At 43.5% G+C, this 24,745-nt stretch overlaps 4 protein-coding genes across 5 annotated transcripts; 3 read left to right on the top strand and 1 right to left on the bottom strand.

Annotated features, from left to right (window-relative positions):
• The first annotated feature begins 228 nt into the window (after positions 1 to 228).
• Positions 229 to 2,528, top strand: LOC135838174 (pre-mRNA-splicing factor ISY1 homolog). The gene is made up of 8 exons (XM_065353802.1): positions 229 to 590; positions 677 to 699; positions 801 to 967; positions 1,090 to 1,293; positions 1,391 to 1,540; positions 1,632 to 1,717; positions 1,807 to 2,027; positions 2,125 to 2,528. Exons 1-7 carry the CDS (start codon positions 588 to 590, stop codon positions 1,999 to 2,001), a joined length of 828 nt encoding a protein of 275 aa, XP_065209874.1. The 5' UTR covers positions 229 to 587; the 3' UTR covers positions 2,002 to 2,027; positions 2,125 to 2,528.
• A 439-nt stretch (positions 2,529 to 2,967) lies between these two features.
• LOC135838171 (uncharacterized) lies at positions 2,968 to 13,403 on the top strand. Its single transcript, XM_065353788.1, has 16 exons — positions 2,968 to 3,596; positions 4,006 to 4,118; positions 4,241 to 4,390; positions 4,655 to 4,854; positions 5,217 to 5,381; positions 5,693 to 5,813; positions 5,982 to 6,206; positions 6,422 to 6,616; positions 7,517 to 7,766; positions 8,045 to 8,217; positions 8,454 to 8,633; positions 8,832 to 8,982; positions 9,471 to 9,631; positions 9,732 to 9,937; positions 10,035 to 10,212; positions 10,323 to 13,403. The coding sequence occupies exons 1-16, from the start codon at positions 3,503 to 3,505 to the stop codon at positions 12,783 to 12,785; spliced, it is 5,025 nt and encodes a 1,674-aa protein (XP_065209860.1). The 5' UTR covers positions 2,968 to 3,502; the 3' UTR covers positions 12,786 to 13,403.
• Positions 13,404 to 16,920: 3,517 nt separating this feature from the next.
• On the top strand, positions 16,921 to 19,637 carry LOC135838165 (GTPase Era, mitochondrial). The gene is made up of 6 exons (XM_065353782.1): positions 16,921 to 17,324; positions 17,397 to 17,521; positions 17,639 to 17,813; positions 17,923 to 18,123; positions 18,236 to 18,416; positions 18,503 to 19,637. The coding sequence occupies exons 1-6, from the start codon at positions 17,076 to 17,078 to the stop codon at positions 18,751 to 18,753; spliced, it is 1,182 nt and encodes a 393-aa protein (XP_065209854.1). The 5' UTR covers positions 16,921 to 17,075; the 3' UTR covers positions 18,754 to 19,637.
• Positions 18,907 to 23,010, bottom strand: Usp30 (ubiquitin specific protease 30). 2 transcript variants are annotated; one of them, XM_065353775.1, is made up of 10 exons: positions 21,924 to 23,010; positions 21,682 to 21,831; positions 21,373 to 21,548; positions 20,920 to 21,263; positions 20,704 to 20,842; positions 20,416 to 20,625; positions 19,954 to 20,094; positions 19,734 to 19,846; positions 19,521 to 19,637; positions 18,907 to 19,173 (listed from the first exon to the last, which is right to left on the bottom strand). In XM_065353775.1, the coding sequence occupies exons 1-10, from the start codon at positions 22,030 to 22,032 to the stop codon at positions 19,068 to 19,070; spliced, it is 1,605 nt and encodes a 534-aa protein (XP_065209847.1). In that variant the 5' UTR covers positions 22,033 to 23,010; the 3' UTR covers positions 18,907 to 19,067. The 2 variants fall into 2 exon arrangements, with proteins under 2 accessions (XP_065209847.1, XP_065209846.1); XM_065353774.1 differs by having other exon boundaries at positions 19,506 to 19,637; positions 21,924 to 23,007.
• Between the last annotated feature and the right edge of the window lie 1,735 nt (positions 23,011 to 24,745).

The raw sequence follows: 24,745 nt of genomic DNA, 5'->3' as shown, positions 1-24,745 counted from the left end.
TTCTATAAGGCTCTGTTCGCATCCTCTCTCACCGCACTTCAGTGGAATTCGCCCTAGTTGTTTACGCTCACTTGGGTGATTCCACTGAAGTGCGGTAAGAGAGGGTGCGAACAGAGCCTTATAAACCGGAATAACGTTATACATGTTGGCCTCGCGACGTTATCAAATTCACGTGTAATTTAACTAGGTGCTAGCAGTCCAGTATTATATAGTCAAAGTAACCAATTGTTTTTTTTCGCGTATGATTAGCGGTCTAGGTTAATAAAAGTCGATGGCGTGAGTACGACTGTGTGGTGAACTGGTGACTTCTCGCTTTCGGTGTTTGATGTTGGTGTTGGTGTTTCTGCTGGGTGTTTCACTTTGTTTGGATTTTTCAAAAATTTATTCTCCGGCTTCGAGTTTTTCAAAATTGCGATTAATTTTTATTTTCATTTCTGGAGAATCGGCCGTTTTACGCTATTTATTAATCATCGGTCGAGACTCGTCGATATTTGAAAGTTGCATCTACCCGTACTGCTCGTCGTAGGTTCGTAGGTATTGAATTTTTAGAAAAATTCGCGATCCCGATCCGGATCTGAAAATAAAATATGGTAAGTTGTTACGCATTCGACTGTTTTCTCATTATGTTTTGCTCGCGTGAAATGTACGTAATTTTAATTAAATTTTTACGTTACAGGCTCGAAATGCGGAAAAAGCGATGTAAGAACCGTCGTCGTACAGGCCTAGTATACTTACGAGTAGTTTGTATAGTACATACCTACCTACCTACCTAATATTACGTTTATCTGTTTCGATGGCAGGACGACGCTAGCTCGTTGGCGGGCGGCGCAAGTGCACGGCAAAGATTCGCACGACAAAGAACGGAGACCGTATCTAGCGACCGAATGTACGGACCTGCGGAAATGCGAGAAATGGCGAATTCAAATTATTCGAGAGATAGCGCGTAAAGTTTCGCAAATTCAAAACGGTAGGCGCCTAGGCGGCGAATTGCGCGCGACGAAAAATTGTCAATTTTAGACACTCGCCCACCTACCTACTTACTCGAAAACGGTTGGCATTTGAGGCGACGCGATAATTTTTTTGTTGCAGCTGGTCTGGGAGAATTTCGAATCCGCGACTTGAACGACGACATTAACAAACTGATTCGCGAGAAAGGACACTGGGAAGCTCAGATCAAGGAACTAGGCGGGCCCGACTATGCTCGCGTCGGGCCGCGTATGTTGGACCACGAGGGTCGCGAGGTACCCGGAAATCGAGGCTATAAATATTTCGGAGCCGCCAAGGATCTACCCGGTGGGTGAGGCGTGTGGCGTGAGAATGAGAATGAGAGTGAGAGCGACGAGCGTTTATTGACGCGACTTTTTTTTCTCTTACCATTTTCACTTTTCAGGCGTTCGCGAATTGTTCGAGCAGGAACCTCCGCCTCCGCCGAGGAAAACGCGAGGCGAGTTGATGAGAGAAATCGACGCCGATTACTACGGATATAGAGACGACGACGACGGAATATTGATACCTATCGAAGAGCGAGAAGAAAAAGCGGGTACGTTCCGTAGCATACTGTCGTTTTTTTTTTTTTTTTTCGAAGCGTAACGAGTCGCGAATAACTAGACTGCGGGTTTTCTGCGTTTTAGCTATCGAAAATGCGGTTAATCGATGGAAACAGCGAGGCGATAACCCTAACGACGAACAGGAAAATGAAGAAGAGGACCTATACGCCGTACGTAGCGGGATTTTTGTTTTTTTCGAATTACGCGTTCGCAATAGAGGCGATATTCAGCGACGTGATATCGTATCTGGAAATTTTAGGTGCACGAATCCGACGACGAAGAAAACCAGTCGAATAATGGCGCCTCGAACGTGGCGGAAAGTAGTAAATTTGTGGCGCACGTTTCGGTGCCTTCTCAGGATGAAATTAAGCAGGCCTTATTGTTGAGGAAGAAACAAGAGCTGTTGGAAAGGTACGCGGCCGGTGACGGTGGCGTTGATTCGCTCGAGCAATGAACGGAATTATACGACCCGAACTGATGGTAAGTTTGCCGCTATACTTATGTACATACGATAATCTGTAGCGGAAAATGTACGCCGATGTCGCCAATATGTACTAATGACGAAACACGCTTATAGAAATCGGAATCGGCCCGGAGGCGAGCGAAAAAAAAAAATCACGGCAGTCCGAGAACGAAGCGAGCCATCGCGAGTGGAAATAACGAGTGACCGACGAGGCGCGAGGCGAGGCGAGGCGAGGCGAAAGTTTGCCCTTTTCCAACTGAACCGCGTCTACTATACGTACGTAGCATCGCTGCGAATTACGAAGCATCCGGATTAATTTCGTTATTCGCACGTCCTCGAATGTACGACGACGTTTGCCCGATGAAAATTATAGTCGACGAAATGCGATTTTTTTGTTTTTTTTTTTGTTTTTTTTTCATTTTCACATCTAGTCGTACCATCGCATTACAATCATGTACTCGTTTACTATTACTCTTATGTATGTATGATTCAAGTTGAATACACATTGACAAATTTTACGGTGTTGTACTAATATTTTTGTCTGGGTGGCGAACGAAAAATACGTACGTACTACGTATGGTACCTACGTGTACGTATCTAGCGTCCTGTTATTCGTTATCGAATTGAGTCAGAGTAGGTAAGTAGGTATCGGTAGAGAATGTCGTCCAAGACGAAGTATGTACTACGTACTCGGCCAAACTTGAGATTTTGTTGCGGATAAAAAATGTGCAGTGTCTCGCCGCGCCGAGTCATACGCGTAGTTTGGCGGAAATTCGAACATGTACCTACCTACCTACAAACCTATACCGACATGCGATATGTCTGTTTTTGTACGTAGGGCGCAAATGTGCGGGTAGCTCGATGTTAGGATGCGAGTGGTGTGTTTTGTACGAGATAATAGATAGGTAGGTAGGTAGGTAGTAGGTAGAGGTACATTACACATTAGATACTAGATGCACTGATACGGATATCTAGTGTCTGCCGTACGTTCACTGGCTTGTCCGATGAAAACGAGAGAGATTTTTCACATTTTCATTTTCACGTTGCAATCGGCATTGCCATTGCTATTGCCATTATCTCGTCTTGGACGATAAGAAACGTCAACCGCCACCGCCACCGCCACCGCGCCGCGTTCCATATTGGTCGTTTGATTTCTGGTTTTTACTTGCCATTGCGAATAATGCACTTATGTACGTCTCGTATCGCCTATCGCCTATCGTCTAATAACGCCTAAAGAACATCATCGTTGTGATTATTTTTCAAGCGCGCTCGTTTGCGCGCATTCCTAATCCTACGTGTACGTACGAGAAAAAGGAGTTGTTATTTGTCGAATACCTACCTACGCAATCGAAAAGTGAAAAGTGAAAAGAGTGCGGTCAAACGTTTAAATTTTTCGCATTTCCTCAGCCGCGCGATTTTTCGTTTAGTTTCATCAAGAAACCAGACAAGCAGCCGGGCAGACGGACATCGGTTCGATCGTATAGCCGAGTGAATGGTGATAGATTGTTGGTTTGATCGAGATTCGAGATTCGAGATGCGGATTGGCGGCGTAATTGTAGCGATTTTTTCCATCGCTTTGCACGCAGGTAAGAGTAAAATACCCGCGTATAGGTACCTCTTCTTATTTTCGCGGTTAACAGCGAGTAGGCCTATGGTAGCCTACGCGCTACGACCATGTTATCTAAGTATAATACGCGTTTGGTTTGCATACCGACCGTAGTCTCGTATGGCCGTAGCCGTAGCCGTAGACACGTTGGCTGGCCAGTCTTTGCTTTTGCCTTTGCCTTTTAGCGTTGACGTTTACGTGTGTTTATTGCGTTAACTTTATCGCTCGCATTACGAGTAGTTTTATAATACGAGACAACGTAACGAGAACAACAAACGCAAAACGCGGCAGAAGAAAAGCCGGCGAAAAGAGAAAATTTTTCGAATGATCGTCCAAGTAGGTAAAGTATAACTAGGTATACTAAATGAGGTGCGTTACTCGTGTTTCAGTTAGCTGCGGCGGCGACGGCGACGGCGACGGCGGCCACGATAAAGAAATTTCAGAAAACTCGATCAACACGCTGGGCGTGCTAACGAATCGTTCTGCTTTGAATTGGATACCGGTGCGTACTCGTAACTACGTAACTAGAAATCACCTTTTCATCGCAAGAGTAGAAGGTGTTTTGTATGGTAAGTTTGAAATGTGACGGTTAATACGCGTACCTATTACCTATGTCCGGTTTAGAAGGAAAATTTGGCGCACGAACCAGTGGCGGCGTTGGTAACGCTATGCGAGTATTTCAACCAAGATGCGGGCGTTATTTCAAAAGTGCTGGACGCGTTGAACAGCCAGCCGCAGTCGCAGCGGCTTATGGATTTTCTTACCGATATTCGGGTACGCATTACGCATTACGCATTACGCATTACCTAGTACCTCTACCTACTCGTATTTCGTTTTTGTACGATAATTAGCAAATTAGGTTTATGTATAAGAAAATGGATACCTATAATAGATGTCTACTCGTAGATAAGTAGGTACTCTCTCGTGCATACCATTTTATCTGCATGTCCATGTGGGTAGTGGGTACATTTACATGTACTTAGGTAGTGGTAGGTACTCGTATTTACTTTTAATTTTTAAAGCCATCGATGAATTCAGTTCGCAGGAGCAGGAGCAGGAGCAGCGGCTAATTACAGCCGCAATCTACTGATGCTACTGCAAACAGTGTCCGCAGACTTGATTGAAACGTCCGCCAACCAAGAGAAGGCGTTTAATTTATTGCTACGAAATGATTTGCTGATGATGTCCGCTCCGCCGCATTTTCTACTAAAACTGAAAAACATTCGCAAAGTGTTGCTGTAAGTGCGACGCCGCGCCGCGCCGCGCCGACGAGGCGATGGTGATGGTATTGGTATTGGTATATGTAGCATATTTTCCACCTTTTTCCTCGCTAATTACCTACTCGTAGTAGGTATAGGACCTAATTATCGATACTCGATAGGTACAGATCGTTTACTTATTACTCGTGCAACATACTCGTAAAATGTACTCGTAGATGTACTATATCTACGATGTACCATATTGCGTATTGTGTATTACGTAGGCCAGAGGCCTAATGCGTACGGTACCATACCCTACGTACATAAACGTATACTGTATCTGTAATCTGTAATCTGTAATCTGAAATCTGTAATGTGAAATCTGTAACGTTTGCATGTAGACTGGCTTACGCTTCGGCATCTGCGAACGACGACGGCGACAAGACTGACGCGTTTTGGAGACAACAACTACCGCTAACGAAGAGAACGTGGTCGAAAATTCTTCTGCAGCCGCATCCGCAAACTAGCTTAGTTGTCTCGTTTATCAAACAACGGCAAACGTCCGGGTGAGAATGACAATTGTGAATTGACAATCGATACCTATAGGCTATAGGGCTATAGGGCTATACCCACAGACCCACACCCAGCTCCTACATTTTGTACTTTTACTACGAATACGATGTCTACCTTAGTAGGTAGTAGGTAGTAGTTAGAGGTACCCACCTTAGGTAGGTACCTAGCTATGGCTATCTGTACGATGAGTGGGGCCATCTCTACACTACACCTATCGCCTATCGCCTATCGCGTATCGCGTATCGCGTACCTACGTAAGAGTAGCGCGCTTGACGCTGACACGCGTTATTTTTGTTTTTCGCAGTTTCTTCCAAGTTCTAGACGCTGTAAATTTAGTCGAATTACGCGACCTGTTGACGACGCTCGATGGCCATCGAACAACCGATCCGACATTCTTGCAATCGGTCGAGTGGAATAGTGCGCAGGTTAGCCATTTTGCCATTTTGCCATTTTGCCATTTAGGCGGCGCCAGCTATGGCGTTGACAATGAATCACGACTTGGAAATGCAAATGCCTAGTGCCTCGTGCCTCGTGCCTCTGCCTACCTCTAGGTAAGTCGTTGATGGCGCTGCTTTTCGCTTTTCACTTTTCAGATTCGTACGATGGTCGATTTTCCTCTGAAACATGCCAACGCCAACGCCAACGCCAACAACTGGTTAAGGTCGTCACATTTCTACCGCCGCTATTTATCGCGATTACTTCCCGAACAAATCGCACGTTTCGGTCAGTCTGCCTCTGCCTCTGCCTCTGCCGCTGCCGCCGTTGCTGAAGCGCATCTTCGAAACGAGCACCAAGTTTCCTTGCCGCAAGCTTTACAGGTGAGTAGTGAGTAGTGAGTAGTGAGTACAAATAAGCGTAAGCATAAGCAAGCAGTGCAATCAGTTCACTCCACCCTTGTACTCGTACTTACTCGTACGAATATAGAGTCGTACCTACTCGTCTATCTACGTACGAGTATGTACTACATAGGTTTAGGTACATTATAATTAAGTATATCTACCTTATACTTTTGGTCGATTTATTTGCCCGACAGCTATTTAAATTGGTGCGATCGCGATCGGATGAAAAGTCGCCGTCGTCGCCGTTCAAGATCGACGAATCAAACTGCGCATTGGTCGCGAAATTGCTGTATTCGCAGACGAATTCATTTTTCGCGCAGCTATTCAACGAAACGTTGAAGATGAAAGTCATCAAATGCTTGGATTCGAACAAATATTCCATATTACAGGTACTCAACTTTGAACTTACACGCCATGTATGGTACCTCTACCTACGTAGCTCTAGCTACCTAGTATACCTACCTTCTAAAATGGCATTTGTTTTGAAAACTGAAAAGATGAGATACAGCTACTTACTTGTACCGCGGACGCGGGCCGCGGGCCGCGGGGTAGCTAAATAAGGTACCTTATAGCGCCGTACGCACTACGCACTACGCACGGCGCTATAATTAACCATTCTAAGTACGATTCCACCATTGATGGCCCAATCACGTAAAATGACACATTTTTCTACGTACCTATGTACTCGTATTTCTTTCCCTTTGTATGCTATGCGCTTGACGAACAACGCGCGCGAAATTGTCAATTTTGGCCGTCGTTGAGGTGATACGGTTAGGGTTATGGTTGGAGGGGGGGGGGGGTCTCGTCGACTTGAACGTGACTGTGACTATAGCGATAGCGATAGCACTGGCGACGCCAGCCTGTGCGCCCAGTGTGCACGGGCACACCTGTTCATTTTCCAAAAAGAAAAAAAAAGTACTTTCACTTGACTTTTACAAATTATTTATAAAATTCTTTACCAAAAACTCATTTTTGTTAAACCAAAAGTTATTTTTGAATCATTTTAAGTTCATTTCTTGATGCATCAACATCATTTTTCTTACTTCAATTTTTAAAACATTATTGGGCCAGAATAAGAATTTTGGATGGAAGGGGGGGGGGATTTTACAACTTGGTTTTATAATTTTGAAAATTGGCACACCTGTTCAAATTGTCTGGCGTCGCCACTGAGCGATAGCGATAGCGATTATAGCGAGTCGGAGTACGTAGGTAAAGGTATGAGGTACATAATTGTATCATAGGTAATCGTGTAATTAGTACCTAATTGTTGGTTTTTGGCGCTTTTTCAGGCGCATCACATTTTAGGTGGTCACGGATTACGCTTAGGCGATGCGAAGGATCATCTGCTGAATCTGGAAGGACTAATGGCCGCTATTCCAGCTTCGGTTTACATTAATTTAGCGAGCGCGGGCACGGGCACGGGCCAGCGGCGAGACGGTTCGTTGATAACTCATTTTACGCACGTTTTGAAGTATTTGCCGTCGCACGCCAACCGAGTTGCAGCTTCCGCAGCTTACCAAACCTGTAAAACCACCATAGGTTGGTACAATTCATTATGTACATAGTACGACTCGTAGACGAACCTCTACCACGTTTGTATTGTACTCGTATATGTAGCTTGCACGTACCTAATACCTATGTACGCGTTATGCTTTGATACCTAATTATAATACATATATGTGGGTACTACTAGTGAGCAACTAGTACCAGTACCAGTAGCAGTAGCAGTGCTACTATCATCCAACTGCAAATATAGGTACTCGTATGCTTATTGTTATCGCATATCGCTTACATACCGTATTGCTTAACGCTTAAAGGTGCTTCAAAGTGCGTTGAAAGTGCCCTGGAGAACGGCAACCACCAACTCGTTTCCATGATTTCTCCGCTCGATATAACGCTGTATCGCCAACAAATTTGGAACTTGATGCGAATAAAAGTGAAACACGATCGCGATTTTGAACAGCGTATCGTCAATTGGCCGACGTTTGTGGTACGTACAAAGTAATATAGCCATTCGGTAATCGGTATAGATGACCAGAAGGAATCCGGTACACCTAGTTATCTAAAACATACGATACATACTATATGTACTCGTACTCGTACCTACTTTCTGTAATAGGCATAGGCATAGGCCACAGGCCTGTGTACTCGTATACCGCTTAGGCGCTTACCAGTTACCTATCATTTTGTACCTATTTGTCGTTTTGTTTGGTTTGGTTTTTTCAGTTAAGACAGCTATTGCTGGACGAAGAACGCGTAATCACTCACGATCAACTGTTCAACGAAAGCCGCCCCATTCGTTTGATAATTCAGGGTTTGAATTGCGACATTTTATCGCGAATACCCGACTCGAACCGGTTGCCGATAATTGAATTCTATAACAGACAGCGTCGACTCTACGCAAAGGTAGGCAGCTAGGCGCTAGGCACGGAGTAGTCGACCGTTTCCGTTGCACAATGCACAATGCACAATGCAGATGCGCTGAACGGCCTTTACCCGCTTTCATTCGTCATCGTTTTCGTTTATTGTACATGTACATACCTACTTATGGTTATTTTCTTTCTTCTTTTTTTTCGCATTCGCATTCGCATTCGCATTCGCCAGCAATTTCCCAAAGATTTGCAAAAATGCGCTCAAACCGCTTTCCTAGATCATTTGCGAGCGAAATCAAATACGAATACAAGCGTGGCTGCCGCGCAAACCGATGCGGATCTTGTACTATTCTCAGATTTGGCCGATATCAGATCCATCGGAGGTTAGTATCGCTATCGCTATCGCAGTCTCAACCTATATGTACCAGTAGGTACCTCTATACTTACCTACTCGTAATTACGCAGGCCTACGTATACACTATACAGTGTACATATTATTTTTATAAAACTCGATTAGGTAGATACTCGTACTAGCTTAGGTACCTATCGTTTATCACCATTTACTCGTACAACACGCGGGCGCCCAATGCGCCCATTTACAAATACGAGTAGGTACCTCTACCTATTCAAACTTAGGCTACAACTTACGAGTATTTCTTACCTCTTACGAGATTTGATCCTTTTCTCGTAGTCGTAATCGTAGCTGTAGCCTACGAGCATCCAACATATACGTATGCTTTAGGTATTGATTTATTCGCGCGCGTCTGTGTGGTATTCTGGTATTCTGGTATTCGCGTATTCGCGAGTACTTACGAGTATCTCGGCCATTGATCATTTACATTTACATTTACATTTACCCGTATATGTGTAGGTTACGTATTAGCTACCTTTCCCGCCGACAGTATAGTTAAATCGAAATATTACCGCAATATCGTCGAGGAAATCGGTCGTTTATCGCTAGCCGAATTGACGTTGGCGGTAACTAGACGTCGCCTCATTTCTATCGCTTCGCAATACCTCAACCGAACCATCGTAAGTTGGAACCCTTACGAGTACGACATTTTTACTCGCCGATACCTACATACCTATACCTATACCTATACCTATACCTACTCGTACGTACTTATTACAGATGGTCGAACGTGATGACGATAAAATTCTGGTCGAGCATCTCGTAACGTTAGGTAACCTGACTCATTTTCTGGACGACAAATTTGTGCGAAGAATCGACGCGGCCGCTCTTCGGCTGTTGTTGGAAGGCGAGTTTATCGATACCAGAGTGTGCGCTCCTTCGGCCGTACGAAAAGCGTGGGCTGACAAATTGATCGAGACGTTCGGGTAAGTGCGTGTGCGCAGTGTGCTGTGCGCTCCCTTTTTTGCTATACCTACCCGATCATCATCATCATTGTCTTCTTCTCTTCTTCTTGTTGCGCAGCTCGCCGGAAACTTGGGATGAAAACGCTTTTCTGAAGATAGGCGACATGTTGATCGTGATGGAAAAGTCCTCCTTCGACGTTATGAATGTGAGCGCGTGTTCGCGCATCGCCGACTTGCTAGCATCCAAATACAAGCAATCTATCGAATGGATAGCCAGCCGACAGCCCTTTTACAAAGTGAGCATACGAGTATTCTGCTATTTTGTACCTGTACCTGTACCTGTAGTATATGCGTATTGCAACTCTGTTACCATCGTACTAATACAGTATTTGTATTTTCTACGCAGGTTTGCTCTGTAATTCTCGCGCAGCACGAACGACCGTCGTACGAATCATCCATAAAAAGGTTGGCATTGTTTTACGCAGCTTCCATCGAACAGCTACTCGGTACTAGCGAAGCAATCGTCGCAGATGGCGCCCACGCCCACGCCCACGCCCATTCAGCTGGTGAAAAGCCAACCGTCGCTATCGATGTCGCTACCGAGCACGAAGCGTACGCTTCGAACATTCCATACGTCGACTCGACATCTCCGCCATCGCCATCGCCATCGCCACAAGTAACCGAACAAACGGCGTCCGTTCTCGTGACCGGTGCTTCCCTCGTCACATCGCTCGATACGTCTTTCGACGATGCTGTAAACAATTCAGCGACTGTACAACCTGCTCCGAGAAATGAGGTTCCCTCCAGTGAAGAGTCGACAGCGACAGCGAGAGCCAGAGCCAGCGCGAGAGCGAGAGAAGAAACAGACGCCGCTGTTGTCTCAACTCCTACCGATGAAAATCAATCGAAATACGACAGTAGCCCCAACAGTTCAGTCAGTCCTGTCGATCCAGTCGGTGGCGGCGGCGGCGTCAACAATGTCCTCGATACCGCCGCCACAACAGAAACAGGCGCAGCAGCACCAACGCCAGCGCCAGCGCAAACCACCACATACGGTTGGCTGAAAACACAAGCTAATAGCGCATCGCAGACCGCCGCCGATGTTACTACTACTACTACTACTACCAACGTTGTTGACCAAACTGATTACGCAACTCGCACGACCATTTCTGATGCTATTTCAACGACAATAATATCCTCTGTTGCCCCGGCTGCAGCTGTTGCTGAAGAAAGTGCGCAAACTCGGGCCACGGTTACCGAATCAGCCAACAGAGGTCCGCGAAACGTTCAGATCGCATCAACCACGACAACAGCAACAACCGAAGTACCGGTGTCCACAGCCGCAGATGAAACCAGCACTAGCGCCAGCGCCAGCGCCAGCACCCTTACCTCATCATCCGGTACAAGGACCTCCGGCGGCAACGATGGCGATAAAACCATCATCTTCCAGTCTCGTTCTACGAGTAGCACTGACGCAATTGATGGCAACGGCCAAGCAACCGCTTCAGACGCAATCGAAATTGCGACGACCACCACCACCACCGCCGCCGCCGCCGCCGCCGCAGCAGCCGCCGCCGCTACAACAGACCGCCAACACGAGTTGCCATCATCGTTGCCTTTGCCTTTACTGCAGCTGCAGCTACCATCCGAGCAAAATCGGCGATTCTCCAGCAAAGTCGCCGCCGCCGCCACTGCCACTCGCCCTACTACTTATTCGAAAGCCGAGTTCGAGCGAATGATCGATTTACTTGTGACTTCCTTGAATGAGACTACGCGATCGAAACGAGGCATTCAGGGCGGCAGCGAATCCGAGCATGGTGCGAGCGCGAGTGCGAGTGCGAGTGCGAGTAAGCGCCACAATGTCGGTGTCAGTTGTAATACGTTGAAAATGCTGGACACGATGTCGGATTTCATTTTGGATTCGTCTTTCGCATCGCACTCGGAGCATTCGTTGGATTGCGTACAACTGTTGGCGCAACTCGACAGCTTGAGCGAGGCTAGTAAAAAACAAATTTGGTTCGACGTCGAGTCGACGCTGTCCGAAAAAAATATAACCTTCGTCGCCGGAAGCATATTGTCGGTCGTCGAAACGGCGGCTTTAAACGAGCTTAGCTACGACGCGAGTTTGCCGGGAGCGTTGGAGCTGATTGGCGCCTTATCGTCCGTTTATCGATCGAATACCGAAGGCCAACGATTAGTCAATAAGATCCTCAGAGACAACTACGTCTCCAACGTGAGAAACGGCGGCGCCAGCGCGTTGAAGAACCGCAAGTTGCTACCGGTATTTACACGCGCGCTCGGTAAAATGATATGCGACGTAGACAATCCCATGTTTTTTGATTTGTTAAAGCGCAACGATACGCTGGCTGACATTTGGACCATGTCTGACGCGCTCGACGATTGTCCGATGGAATGTTTGATTCGCATCGCAAATTTAACCACTAAAGTGTACGGACATCCTTCGGGCTGGCAACCGTCTATGTTGACGATGCTCGGACCCGTAGCGGCTGGTTTCAACGTCAGTCTTATTCGCGAATACCCCAACATTACTCGTCATTTCTCCGCATCGGCTTTCCAACGTTTACGTTTTTCATCCGACGACTTCATGTCGTCGAATGCGACTCGCGACCAACGGTATCTCGATAGCATATCTCCAACTTCGGCGATGCTTCTGCTCGAAGACGATTGTACCCGCATCGACGGCTGTTCGTTCGCATCGTCTCTGGCTGCTGCCGAACTCGCACCGCAACCTTCGATAACATCGCGAGCAAACATTTCGCATTCTTTGCCGACGAGCTTAGGCCCGTCGGTGACGGTGACGGTGTTGATTTCTATTTTCATTTCCAAATGGTTTTACGCGTACGCGTAGGCGTAGGCGTAGGTCAGTTACCTCTTGATACAGCTTACAGCGTACCTCATACCTACCTAGTCGAGTAGTCTCGCGTCTACATGATAATGAAATCATCGTGCAGTTTCATCTGCAGTCTAAATGGGTAAACCGCCAAACCGGTGAAGCAATCTAGTCAATTCTAACCATGTAACCAATTACGCACGTTATGTTTATTTATTAGTACCTACCTATAGATATAGAGTATTACGAGTATTCCGCCATACGTCTAATGTCATACCTACTCTATCCTTTTTGTTTACTCGTATAATATGTATTTTTCTTCCCAATGTACAGCTAACCACCGCACCTAAATACCTACGTGTACTTATTACTCGCTTGCGTACCAAAATAATTTATACCTATCTCCTACCTGTTAAGCTAAGGCTAACTTTACGTGCTGTTTGCTCACCAAATTCAACTTGGTACAACCATAGGTATTAATTCCGTTTTTGTGATTTTTTCATTTTTTTCTTTGTTGTTTCTTTTTTTCAATTTCAAATGTAGGTTTTTTAAACTATCTTGTAATTTCTGTTCGTGTATTCATCTTTTGGAACATTTTTTATAGGTGAACAATTCACAATACAAGTATTAAGCTAATTTCAACGAGTTCGCATTATTATTCAATTATTCGTCTGTCGATCTTCTACCAGCTGTACGCTGTAGTAGCCATACGCTACAAAAATAGGTAAATTCGAGTAAATGTAATTGCCAAAAGACTATAAACAACGATATTTATTTTGGCAATTCATATGTAATAATAATAACCCATTCGATCGATAGACATTACCTATACCTAGTACCTACCACCTACCACCTATCTTTCCACATGTTAAATCATGGATGGTACGTTTGCCTATGTGGATATACTCGTCTTTATGTAAACTATGCGGACCTTTTCTGATAGATAGTAGGTACCTACATAGACATACATAATATGTACGTAGAAGAATAGTACGATGGCGAGAATCTGGCACCTGAAATGAATTCGCCGTTCTGGAACCCCCCCCCCCCCCCAAATGCAACGAATTTTGATTTAATTCGCGACATTTTGGCTATTTAAAAAAAAAATGTGTGTGAAGTAACCCATCCGCATTTTTTGGATTTTTTTTGATTTCCAAAGAATCGAGTAAAAGATCATCTTGACTGATTCGAGGTCGTCGAGTGCGAATCTACGTAGTATCCATTTGTGTCTGTCACCTGGGGGGCGGGCGACCGCTTCAGTGAGAAATTGTGACTATTCCACGATGCTCAGCAACCTCCAATTAGTTAGAAATCGCCGTAAAAGAAGCAAAATTTGACAACCTTTCATACCTATCCAATTTTTGAGCCTGCAAATGGGCCATTTGAAGTAGAAGGAAGCGCGATGGTGAGATTCTGACACCGGAAGTACCTAGGTCCAAACTGGGCTTTCTTCGTCTTACTTCTGGCTTGTGGCCTATCAATGCAACGCTACTGACCTACCTGTCCAGTGTCCAGCGTGGCAGCGCAGCCTCCCTTCGAATCTTCTGGTCTGATGATGCGGTGGCCACACTTTATGAGTTATGAGCAGCGAATGACCGGAATGACAGCTTTGGTGAGAAATTAGAAATTGCGACTGTTTCACCAACTACAACTTACAAGACGTCGAATCACGAATGGCAAAATGAACTTCATTTCATTTTGTACTGAACAAACTCAAATTAGTCGCACTCGGAATTCGTGAAAAGTTGAAAACTGAAACCAAAAATTGAAACATTTCACCCTCTACAGTCTACAACCTTTTTTGAGTTTTTTTTTCAATGCTCCAGCGCAGCCGCAAATGCAAAGCGACTGTTTTTTTTGTCATTTAGTTTTTTGTCAACTTTTGAAGTGATTTTTGTTCGTATTATTTCTTCAAAGTTCAAAATATGAGGTAGTGCAGTAGGTAGTTAGGTACGTACATGTTTTTAAAAAAATATCTGTTTGAAATTGGTCATTTGTCATTTATCAACTACTAAGGATAAGGAATAATTATTATTGGAATAAATTTCCAATAATTAAAAAATATTTTCTCGCCAATTACATCAAAAATTTCCTTTCCTTCGGAAATTTAATTTTCCTGGAGGTCTTGTAAGGTTAGGTTACCGACACAGTTACCAAAAATTTTCCCTTCCCCATAAATTTCCATTTGGCATTTTCCATTTCCACTATTTAGTATTTCTTTCCGCTAGAGCCTTTCCAATCTACCTACTCCAGCGTCCAGCCAGTCTCCAACACTTCAAGGAAGTCTTCAATTCTTCAAGTCTCTGGCAATGGCACAAGGCACAAGCGTGCACAAGCACAATTGACAATGGCAGTATAATGCGCAGTGCGCAGTAATACTAATCGTTAGCCGCCGCAAAACTGGATTTTACTCCGACCAATGAAAACGCATTCCCCACACACAAATAAAGGATATAGTAAGGATAGCAAACTTACAATTTTTATTGAAAATAGATTCAAACTGCCTAATTTCGCTATTTCGTGTGATATTAATTTATTGTTTCAATTATTATTCATTACAAATGACTAATGAGTAATTTTTCTATGCAGTACCTACCTACCTATGCAATCATGTCATTTCATTTATTATAAATAATTGATAATTTGATAACTGCAGCAACTAGCAAATCTTGCTCGCGATATTACAACTCATTTCAAAAATTTTCAGATAATTCTTCAATCTGAAAAGAATAAATTTTGATCTACGTACATTTTGCAAATATGAATGATCACTCTGATCTAGAAATCGATTAGATTAGAATGAATTGACTTTTCAAAATGCCGAAGGGCTTATGGTAAAAAATGATTTGTATTCTCACTCTCTTATTACATATATTTCCTTCTCATTACTTATTTTGTTTTTTCTCGTCATCTAATTCTAAAGTAGTACAAGTAGTTTTTCAGTTCTCAAAATTTCTAATTAATAATAGGTACGTATTCTCCTTTCTAGACCTGGAAATCAGTCTACTGTGGAAAATCAACTCAGAAAATGTTGAGTAAAATTCCAGATAACTGAGATAACTAAATAAATATTCATCAAAGAAGTTCGTGAATCGGTTATGAACGTTTATCTCACTCTCCTTTTTTATTTTTTCACAATTCTAAAATTGAAGATTGAAATTTACAAAAATAACACACAACACTCACAACAGTGTTATCACAGTTTGAGTGGGAGGTTATGGAAACATAAAACACGTTTTCATTGGTCGGAGTAAAATCCAATTTTGCGGCGGCTAACGATTAGTCGCAGTACTGGCGTACGCGATACGCGTGATCGGAACCGAAACCGAAACCAAACCTCGAATTACATTGTCGTACAACTAGCCGTGACGCGTGATTAAGGTACTGTAACCCGGGTATGTCAAACTCCCATTTTGTTCCTTACGAAAAAAAATTGTAATTTTTCGATTCAAGGTTTTTATGACGGAATTTCTGGCATAGAATGAAAGTAATCATTGAATTAGAGCACATGCTGTGAATTTCACACAATTTCAAACTATTTTTAACGCAAAAATGAAGTGCTGAAAAATGACTGAAATTCAAAATAAATAAATGTATTTCAATTGATACATGTAGCATACCATTGGAAAGCTCGTTCAATTCTCTTTCAAAGATGTTATTATGAAAAAGTTGTAAAAGTGCACGGTTTTGAAGATATACGCGGTTAAAGTTTGCCGAATTCCCATATACTGCAATGCGTCGGCTAAGTGCGGAAAGGTGCCTCGTGAAATTCGTTACTTGATACCTGTGTAAAACTGCCTTTCCACACTGAGCGCCATCTATCAGTCCAAGTTCAAATCTAAAGGCATCTTAGGTGATGGGAAGGGTGCCTTGAGGTAACATAACTTTTGGTTTGAACATTTGGACTGATAGATGGTGCTCAGAGTGGAAAGACCGTTTTACACAGGTGTCAAGTAACGAATTTCACGAGGCACCTTTCCGCACTAAGCCGACGAATGCTAAGTTTGTCAAACCAGGAACAAAATGGCCGTCTGACATACCTGGGTTACAGTTCCCTAGCGTGATGTGATGTGATGTGACCATGTGACGAAAGTACTCTACTTCCCCCTTACTTCACCGTGCGTTGTCTATTATCACTACATCACGCGGCAGAGCGAGCTGATAACAATTAGGTAACAATGATATTAAAAATAATAATAATATCGAATAAAAAGTGTAAAAAAGATTAAAGAAAAAGCAAGCTAGAAAAAATGTACGCCAAGTTGATCGAGAAATCTTGGCGCTAATTATTTACGTTCGATCATCTCGATGTTTTTCGCCGCGGCGAATTCGAAATTCTGTTCGATAGGGTATTTATCGCGTTCGCTTCTCAGTGCGCCCCGACCGCGATGGTATCCGTCGAAATATTACGTTCACATAGGCGGGCGTCAGTCACTTCGTTTTCGCCTAAACAGATGCAAAACGAGCGACGAAGACGAAAAAGTTTTGAAAGTAGCCATAATCGGCGTTCCAAATGCTGGCAAGAGTACGTTGATCAATCAGCTAGTCGGTCGCAATGTGAGTATACCTAATGCTGTAAGTAAACAGAAAGATGGTAGGTAATGGAAGACTTTTTTGCGCGTTACGCAGGTGTTCGCGGTCTCGCGCAAGGTACATACTACTCGATGCAGCGCCAGAGCAGTTCTAATCAGCGACCGAACTCAAGTGATATTTCTCGACACACCCGGCTTGGTCAGCTTGAACGAAAGCGAAAAGTTAGTATCTCTGTCTTGTCTATCTACCGACCGACCGACCGATTACTTCTCGTCGACCAATTTCATCTACATAACGAAGTAGGTACTTATCTTATGTGGTTTTTGTAATCATCGTAGACATCGGCTAGAAGAGTCTTTTTTAACGGACAGCGAAGAAGCGGTGAAAGAAGCGGATGTTGTCGGCGTCATTCACGACGTTTCCAATACATTTACACGACACCGTTTGTCATCCAAGGTGTTGAGATTGCTGCACCAATATTCTCTAAAACGCTCTTTTCTCATTTTAAATAAGGTACGTTTCGCCAAATCAGCCGTCAAACGTGCGAGTGTGTCTGCGTATGCACGAGCATTTTCATCTTGGTCAATTTTGTTGGTTCGTGTTTTCATTCTCGCTCTCGCAGGTAGACGCTATGAAACATAAGCGCGATTTACTCGAACTAACGCATCGTTTAAGTACTGGCCGATCGGATGCGAATGTAGGACGAGATTTGTTGACGCAATCTGAATTTCAAGAAATTATCGACAAGGAAGACGGTTGGCCGCATTTCGAAAGCATTTTCATGGTGTCCGCTTTAAATGGAGACGGCGTCGGCGATATTAAAGTAAGACGCACGACGCGAGGCGACGTAACCTTTCAGTCGACTCGTTGCGGTTACTGTACTCGTTTGAGAAGCAGATAACGTGTACGTACCATATTGTGCTTATGATTTGCAGATGTATCTGTTGAATTCGGCCATTCCGGGACCGTGGTTGTTCGACAAAACTACCGTTACCGATCAGGATGAGGTAACAGTCGTCGAAAACGTGGTATTTTCCAAGCTGCTGGAATATCTGCCCAACGTGGTTCCGTACAACTTGAAAGCAACCTTGGAATACCTAAATCGATCGCAAGATGGTAGGTACTCTCGTACATACGTGTACCAGCACCTAGATATTGATTGGCATCGGCATTGGCAGTTGGCTTACGGTATTGTTTTGCAGGTTCGGTCACGGCTATCGTATTAGTAGGATGTAAGAATTTGAGAATGCAGAAATTCATCATGGGCAAAGGAGGCGGACGTATGAAAAAAATCGCGCTGTCGGTCGAACAAGACCTGCGTAAATACTACCTCAACGACGTTCGTGTCAAACTAGTTCTAGTAGATGAAAGTCAGCTCGGCAACGACGACAAAATTGGCCGAGAATTTCTGCTCGAGCCCGGTGCAGCCGACACGCGGACGCGCAAAGTTTAACCGTCCAGCGGTCGAGCTCGAGCTACCGAGTACGACGTATGTAAACACGATCCCTCTGATCCCACTATATCCGCTATACCACTATGAGAGAAACTGCGCTATGCTCGATTATTGTACCATCGATTAAGCTGTAGGTTAATAAAAAGGCGCGAGCTATTTTCAAAACTTGCTTTTATTCTTTCATTTTAAATTGTACAGAATAACGACGTCGATGCTGATAATTAATATTATTATTATTAGGTATTATCGTTATTATTACATACTCGTTACGACGACGGAAATCAACATCGGTAAAACGATGACAAAGATAAAGACTACAAAAGAACTGAACATTTTTCGTAAAATAACACGTACGCTACCGAAGCGATTACGTTGTATAAGGTAGTCTCCTTGACTTCTGTGTCTGAAACTAAGTACCACCTGTAATTTGAAAACCACAAACGTGGAAATTAATACAACATAGCGCGGCATGCGAGTACAAACTAAGCGACGGCGCGGCACGGCGCCGATGGCCATTTCAATTTCGGCGGCCAAATACGTAGTTGTTTGCGAAGCGCCGCGCCGCGCCGTACGGTCAACCGTCCTATTCTAAACTTGTAACTATACGACAGCTGGCGACAGAGAAAATACACGAGGCGACGACGCGACGCGTTGAAACGAATTCGTAAATCGGGAAAGCGGAAAGCGGTAAGCGGTTTTCAACGATAAAATTTCAATAACGAACGAAAGTGCGTAACCGTTAGTAGGTATACCTCGGATCACTGCACCTGTGTTGTGTTTGAGAACCGGCAGTCCCTCGTCTGTACGTCATGAAATGGCCGTCGTTATGACTGCCGCGATGTACGATTACAGCTTTCAGTCTATACACGTGCTTGGCGGAATTCCTGCGCAACGTAGCGTCGACAAAATTAAAAAAACGTCTTTCATATAGTCGCACGGCATGGCATGGCATGGCATGGCATGGTACGAGTAATACTTACAATAAACTAGAATGCGTTGCCGACCCTTCGAAATCACCGTTAACGATGTTGCCGTTGTTTGATTCGGCTGCGGCTGCGGCGGCGGATGCTGCTAGCGTATTTTTCTTCACGGTCTGCAAATGATACGCGATAAAGGTCGAACAAACCGTATTATCGTTCGCGTTTGCCTCGAAAATCACGAGTAAAAGTAGAAATAAACGAACTCGATGATATGACTTACGAAAGCGTTATTCTTTCTCGGTTTATACAAGTACGGATCCATTACGATGTACTCGGGAAAATCTACGTAGTCTTGCCGTTTATACACGCCGTATTCGTGAAAAGACGTACGTACAATATGGATGCATAAACAAGATGGTAACTACGCGCAAAAACGCATCATTAGTAGGAAAATTAATACAGAAATAGTATTTGTATGTACGAGAGAACCAGAACAGTGCACGCGCAACTACATCTACTGCGTATCGATACAGACACCGACACCGACACCGAAGAGCGACTAGCGAGCATCACTCTATCGCATACAAGACGTATGTACTCATGTAGGTAGCGGTATCGGTATCGGTATCGGAAATACGCAAATGCAAATGTTTCGAATACAACTGCGCTCACTGACTGTGCAGAGTACTTGTACAAGTACACAAAGCGGCGCGGCGGCGTTCGACGAAAGTTAACTTAGTACCTTTCCAAATCGCAAAAGCTTGACCGCGGGCGCGGTAATTGGTTCGGTATTCGGAGGCCGGTTCTTGTTACATCCTTCGCACGTAATTCCGCTGATTAGTTCGTTTTTCACAAAATTATTCAACAAACTACTCAACGTATGCGCATTCACGTCATTCGGCTCCGGCAAATGAAGCGAAATACTATCGAATTTATCGTACCTGAGAACGGACTACGAAACAAACAAACAAACGAACGAGTCAACTTTAGAAAGTAAGTACGAGTAAATACGCGAGTGACGAGAGTTTACCTTGTAGTTGCATTTCGTGCACTCGATTTTATTTGTCAAGTATCCGCGAAATGGCGATGGTCGTGGACTTTGGTTTAAATCGTGAGCCGTTCGCGGCCTCGGTACCCGGCAATTTTTCATCTTACTCGCGGACTTTGATCTGAAAATTCAAGAGTAAGTACAGTCGAATGACAATCGTCGAGAAGACGTTTTGTAGGTAAGTAGTGAGGTACGTGCCTATTTTCGATTAGTTTGCTGGCCGCAGTCGGCGAGACGGTCGTTTCGTTCGCCGTCGCCGTCGCCGCTAATCTAATTTGACTGAAATTGTAACACGCTGACGCATCGCCCTCGCAACCGATGCCGCCAATTGATCGTAAATCAGCGGCGGCTGCGGCATTATTGAGATCTCTATGACTAGTATCATCGTGGTCGTCGTTATCGCCATCATTCGCGAATGTCGCCGCATCTTTATTCGACCCTGCGCGTTGTATCCTGTCGTTTGCCAAACTGACAGGCCAAATGTTCTCTTTATCGGCGTAGGCGTAACAATCACTTCGAACCGCGTCCACGCTAATCATTAACTGCGAAACGCAGAAAAACCAACAGAAACTCGAAATTAGCTATGGCGCGAGTAAGTAACACGCGTAAATGTACGATTAACGTATAGCCAATTAGGCGCCGCAGCCTTACGTCGACGCAAGATTTGTGCGCTTCTTCTTCCAATATGGTTATTAAATTGCACAATAGCTCGTGGACGTCCTGTTGAGAGTTGGTGATCTTCCAGCCGCTGTGGTGCAACGCGTTCACTACTTCCACAGGCGATACGAAATATTCGTCGTCGACTGGTGCGGTACGGCCGCATAAAACTGCAATGCAATGCAAAATACGAGTAAGTAAAGTACAACGGCAACGACAACGACGGACGACGTGGTCGTTGACGCAGCCAAACATATACGAGTATAACTGAGTAATAACGATAAGGTAGAAGGTAGAAGGTACCGTTGGAAAGTTTTCTCATCGCGACCGCCACTTCGCCTTGATTTTCCTGAGTGTTGAGCCATTCCACAAAGTAATGACACGAAGCCATCGCTTGCAATAACGAATTCAAGTAGCAAGTTAATCCCAAATTTTGCAAGCCTACCACGGTACCTGTCGACAAAAGGACAAAAATAAGCGAATAGGCGAATAGGTAACGGAAAAACGACAAACGTATAACGTAGTAGGAGTACGCAGTTACGCACCTTTTCTTTTCGGCCTTATGGCAGTCGACGGGCCCCATAGAATGAAAGTTCCCACGACGGCAGCCACCGCCGTCACTCCGGCCACCAAAATCACTCGGTCGCTATCCATCAACTGATAGCATACGAATAATAGCGACTCACATTTTAGATAACTCGACAAAGCAAAGATTACAATAATGGTGGTTATCACGATTTTAGGACCCGTTTTTCCACCTTATTTATATACCATCCAAAAATCTATACAATTTATACGCAAACCAGTGCGCAGCGTCCGAGTCGATCAACAGAGTACGTTGCAAAAAGTGGCCTCCGCTGATGTGAAACAACGCATGATTACGATTTCATCAGTTACGGCGTCGTCGTCGTCGTCGTCGTCGTCGTCGTTGTCGCTGCTCGAAATACGAATACGATGGTCTATCTCAGGTCGAGGTTAAGATTGCGAAATGCGAAATGCGAATTTAAGCTCGGTAAGAGTAAGCAGACATAATCATTTATCACAGGTCGTTAACGTTAAGCAAAAAAAAAAAACCCAATTGTCAAACGCGAAACAACTGCGACCGCGTACGGATTCGAAAGCAAATTGAAATTCGCGCGAACAATAATACGTATTACGCACTGCGACGGAAGTAGTCGAATAACCGCAATTATGTAAAAGCTAAAAGATGGTCGACAGAGCTAGCGCAAATCGAAATATACGATAAAATGCGATGCGATAGTGCACCGCTATGAAAATATATCATGTACTGCAACTACGACTGCAACTGCAATTACGATTGCGAATTTGCGAGCGTGAAAGAAATCAAAATATCAAACCTAGTCGTAGGTAAATCGTAATCACTAATCAGCGCTGACGCCACTAGATTTCCACAGCACAGCACCACACGTAAAAACAATCGACGGCGAATACAATTAGTAGAATATGGTTGATAATTTTTACTTTTTAGCAATCTCTATTTTTTTTCGCAATTCATCTTCGCTAACTAATCACTAATCAGTTCAAAATCTGGATCTGGAAATCACTGAAAAAAATAATCAGATCGGACTTCGGAGATTATCAAAAAGCTCGAAAGTTTGACAACGCACCTGTACGAAACTTTGTGCCAAGTAATCGGTCCCTTTTCTGCTTGTCGTGCTCACTAGACGTTAAAGTGCACTAGTTTTTTTTTCCGGTGCAAAAACTCGGAAGCCGTCGGGTATTGTCGGAGGTACTTCGTTCAACTTGTATTTATCATTTCATCGTAATTCGTAAGGTGCAGGGTTGTTAAATTACCGTAATTTATTCGCTGGTAAAATACGGCGGTAAAATACGGTAAAATACGGTATTTTACCGTATTTTACCAACTTGAGTATAATGAACTTATAGTGTTCAAACTTCAAACCTTCAAAAGTTCAAACATATAAAATTATTGTATACATATGTAATGGGTGGAAAATTCAATAATTTTCTGCTTGAAATTTGAAAACAATATGAAACTATGAAAGCGTTAAAATTAAAAATTACATTAACAACACTTGAAATAATGAAAAACATTGAAGTTACTGAAAATTACTAAAAAGTAAAAACTAAAAAGTGATGAAAGATGGCCAATGCCAATGGGGAAAAATTAATTGTATAACCAATAACCATGCATGGATTAAAATTAGTGTTGGGCAAATTCGCGAATATTCTTTTTTTGCTTGCGCATGCACAAGAATATGCGCATATTCTTGCGCATAATCCGCAGATTCTTTTCAAAAAATTAGAAAATTATTGCTTAGTTTAGAGATAATAGGGAAAAGGTTTTGGTAACTTTCAAATTATTAAGGAAAATTGGAAATTTATAAAGAAAAGTAGTTGTAAAACTTGTAAATTGTGGAAAATTGTAGAAAAATCTTCAAATTTTTTGAAAAAAGTCCTGATTTTTATTTTTTTGAGAGAATATTCTCCAAGCGTTTGAGAATATTCGCGAATATTCGCGAATATTCTCAGATTATGCGCATTGAGAATATTCTCAGGCCAACACTAATTAAAATTAAAATTTAAAATCATTCAACATTGTCAAAAAATGAAAAATTGACCAATTTGGTTATTTTAAATAAAATGATTGAAATGGTACCACCTCTTGTGTTAGAATGGCCAAGTATTAGAATGGTCAAGTTGTAGAAAAAGAGGGAAAAAAAGGGAAAAATATTTTTGTTGCCAACCCACTTTGTTTGGAGAAGAAAATTTTGTAAAATAATTAAAATGAAAAGTAAAGCCCAAGTATTAGAATGGTCAAGTTGTAGAATAGTCAAGTATTAGAATGGTCAAGTATTTGAAAAATAAGGGGAAAAGAGCAATCTGTTATAAGAGGATGAGGAAGTGGTACTTAGACTTACTACTTTTTTGGATAATAGGGTACAAGGGTAGCCGTTTTCAGGGTTGGGGGGCGTTGTGTCCGCTCACCTCGGCTTCGCCTCGGTTGCGCGGGTCGCTTTGTTGTTCATACTATGTCTGTTAACTTCCCTCGGCCTTCGGCCTCGGTGAGTACAGTTTTTTTAGAAACTACCGCAGGTACTGTCTACATACACGGTAATGTCCAGCCTCCGTCTGAACTCACCAAGGGGAGTAATGCTCATTGAATGAAATATAAATTTTAAACGGCTCGGCTTCGCCTCGCCTAATTCTCACATTCTCCGAGTCCATGCTGATATTTGTATTTTCTAACACTTGTCCATTCTAATACTTGACTATTCTACAACTTGACCATTCTAATACTTGGGCTTTACTTTTCATTTTAATTTACAAAATTTTCTTCTCCAAACAAAGTGGGTTGGCAACAAAAATATTTTTCCCTTTTTTT

The sequence above is a fragment of the Planococcus citri genome, chromosome 2, assembly GCF_950023065.1.
Source record: "Planococcus citri chromosome 2, ihPlaCitr1.1, whole genome shotgun sequence".
Lineage (NCBI taxonomy): Eukaryota > Metazoa > Arthropoda > Insecta > Hemiptera > Pseudococcidae > Planococcus > Planococcus citri.
Note: the sequence above shows the minus strand (reverse complement) of the source record. Positions and strands in the feature narration are given on the sequence as shown.

Excerpts from the sequence above, each read along its gene's own strand:
- LOC135838174 (XM_065353802.1), top strand. Across the intron at positions 968-1,089 it reads AGTTTCGCAAATTCAAAACG|CTGGTCTGGGAGAATTTCGA; the intron begins GTAGGCGCCTAG and ends TTTTTGTTGCAG. Across the intron at positions 1,294-1,390 it reads AGCCGCCAAGGATCTACCCG|GCGTTCGCGAATTGTTCGAG; the intron begins GTGGGTGAGGCG and ends TTCACTTTTCAG.
- LOC135838171 (XM_065353788.1), top strand. The coding sequence starts at position 3,503 with ATGGTGATAGATTGTTGGTTTGATCGAGATTCGAGATTCGAGATGCGG. Across the intron at positions 4,391-4,654 it reads ATTTTCTTACCGATATTCGG|TTCGCAGGAGCAGGAGCAGG; the intron begins GTACGCATTACG and ends CGATGAATTCAG. Across the intron at positions 8,634-8,831 it reads AGCGTCGACTCTACGCAAAG|CAATTTCCCAAAGATTTGCA; the intron begins GTAGGCAGCTAG and ends CGCATTCGCCAG.
- LOC135838165 (XM_065353782.1), top strand. The coding sequence starts at position 17,076 with ATGTTTTTCGCCGCGGCGAATTCGAAATTCTGTTCGATAGGGTATTTA. Across the intron at positions 17,814-17,922 it reads CTTTTCTCATTTTAAATAAG|GTAGACGCTATGAAACATAA; the intron begins GTACGTTTCGCC and ends TCGCTCTCGCAG. Across the intron at positions 18,417-18,502 it reads CCTAAATCGATCGCAAGATG|GTTCGGTCACGGCTATCGTA; the intron begins GTAGGTACTCTC and ends ATTGTTTTGCAG.
- Usp30 (XM_065353774.1), bottom strand. The coding sequence starts at position 22,032 with ATGGATAGCGACCGAGTGATTTTGGTGGCCGGAGTGACGGCGGTGGCT. Across the intron at positions 21,264-21,372 it reads CGCACAAATCTTGCGTCGAC|TTAATGATTAGCGTGGACGC; the intron begins GTAAGGCTGCGG and ends TGCGTTTCGCAG. Across the intron at positions 19,847-19,953 it reads CGAGAAAGAATAACGCTTTC|ACCGTGAAGAAAAATACGCT; the intron begins GTAAGTCATATC and ends TATCATTTGCAG.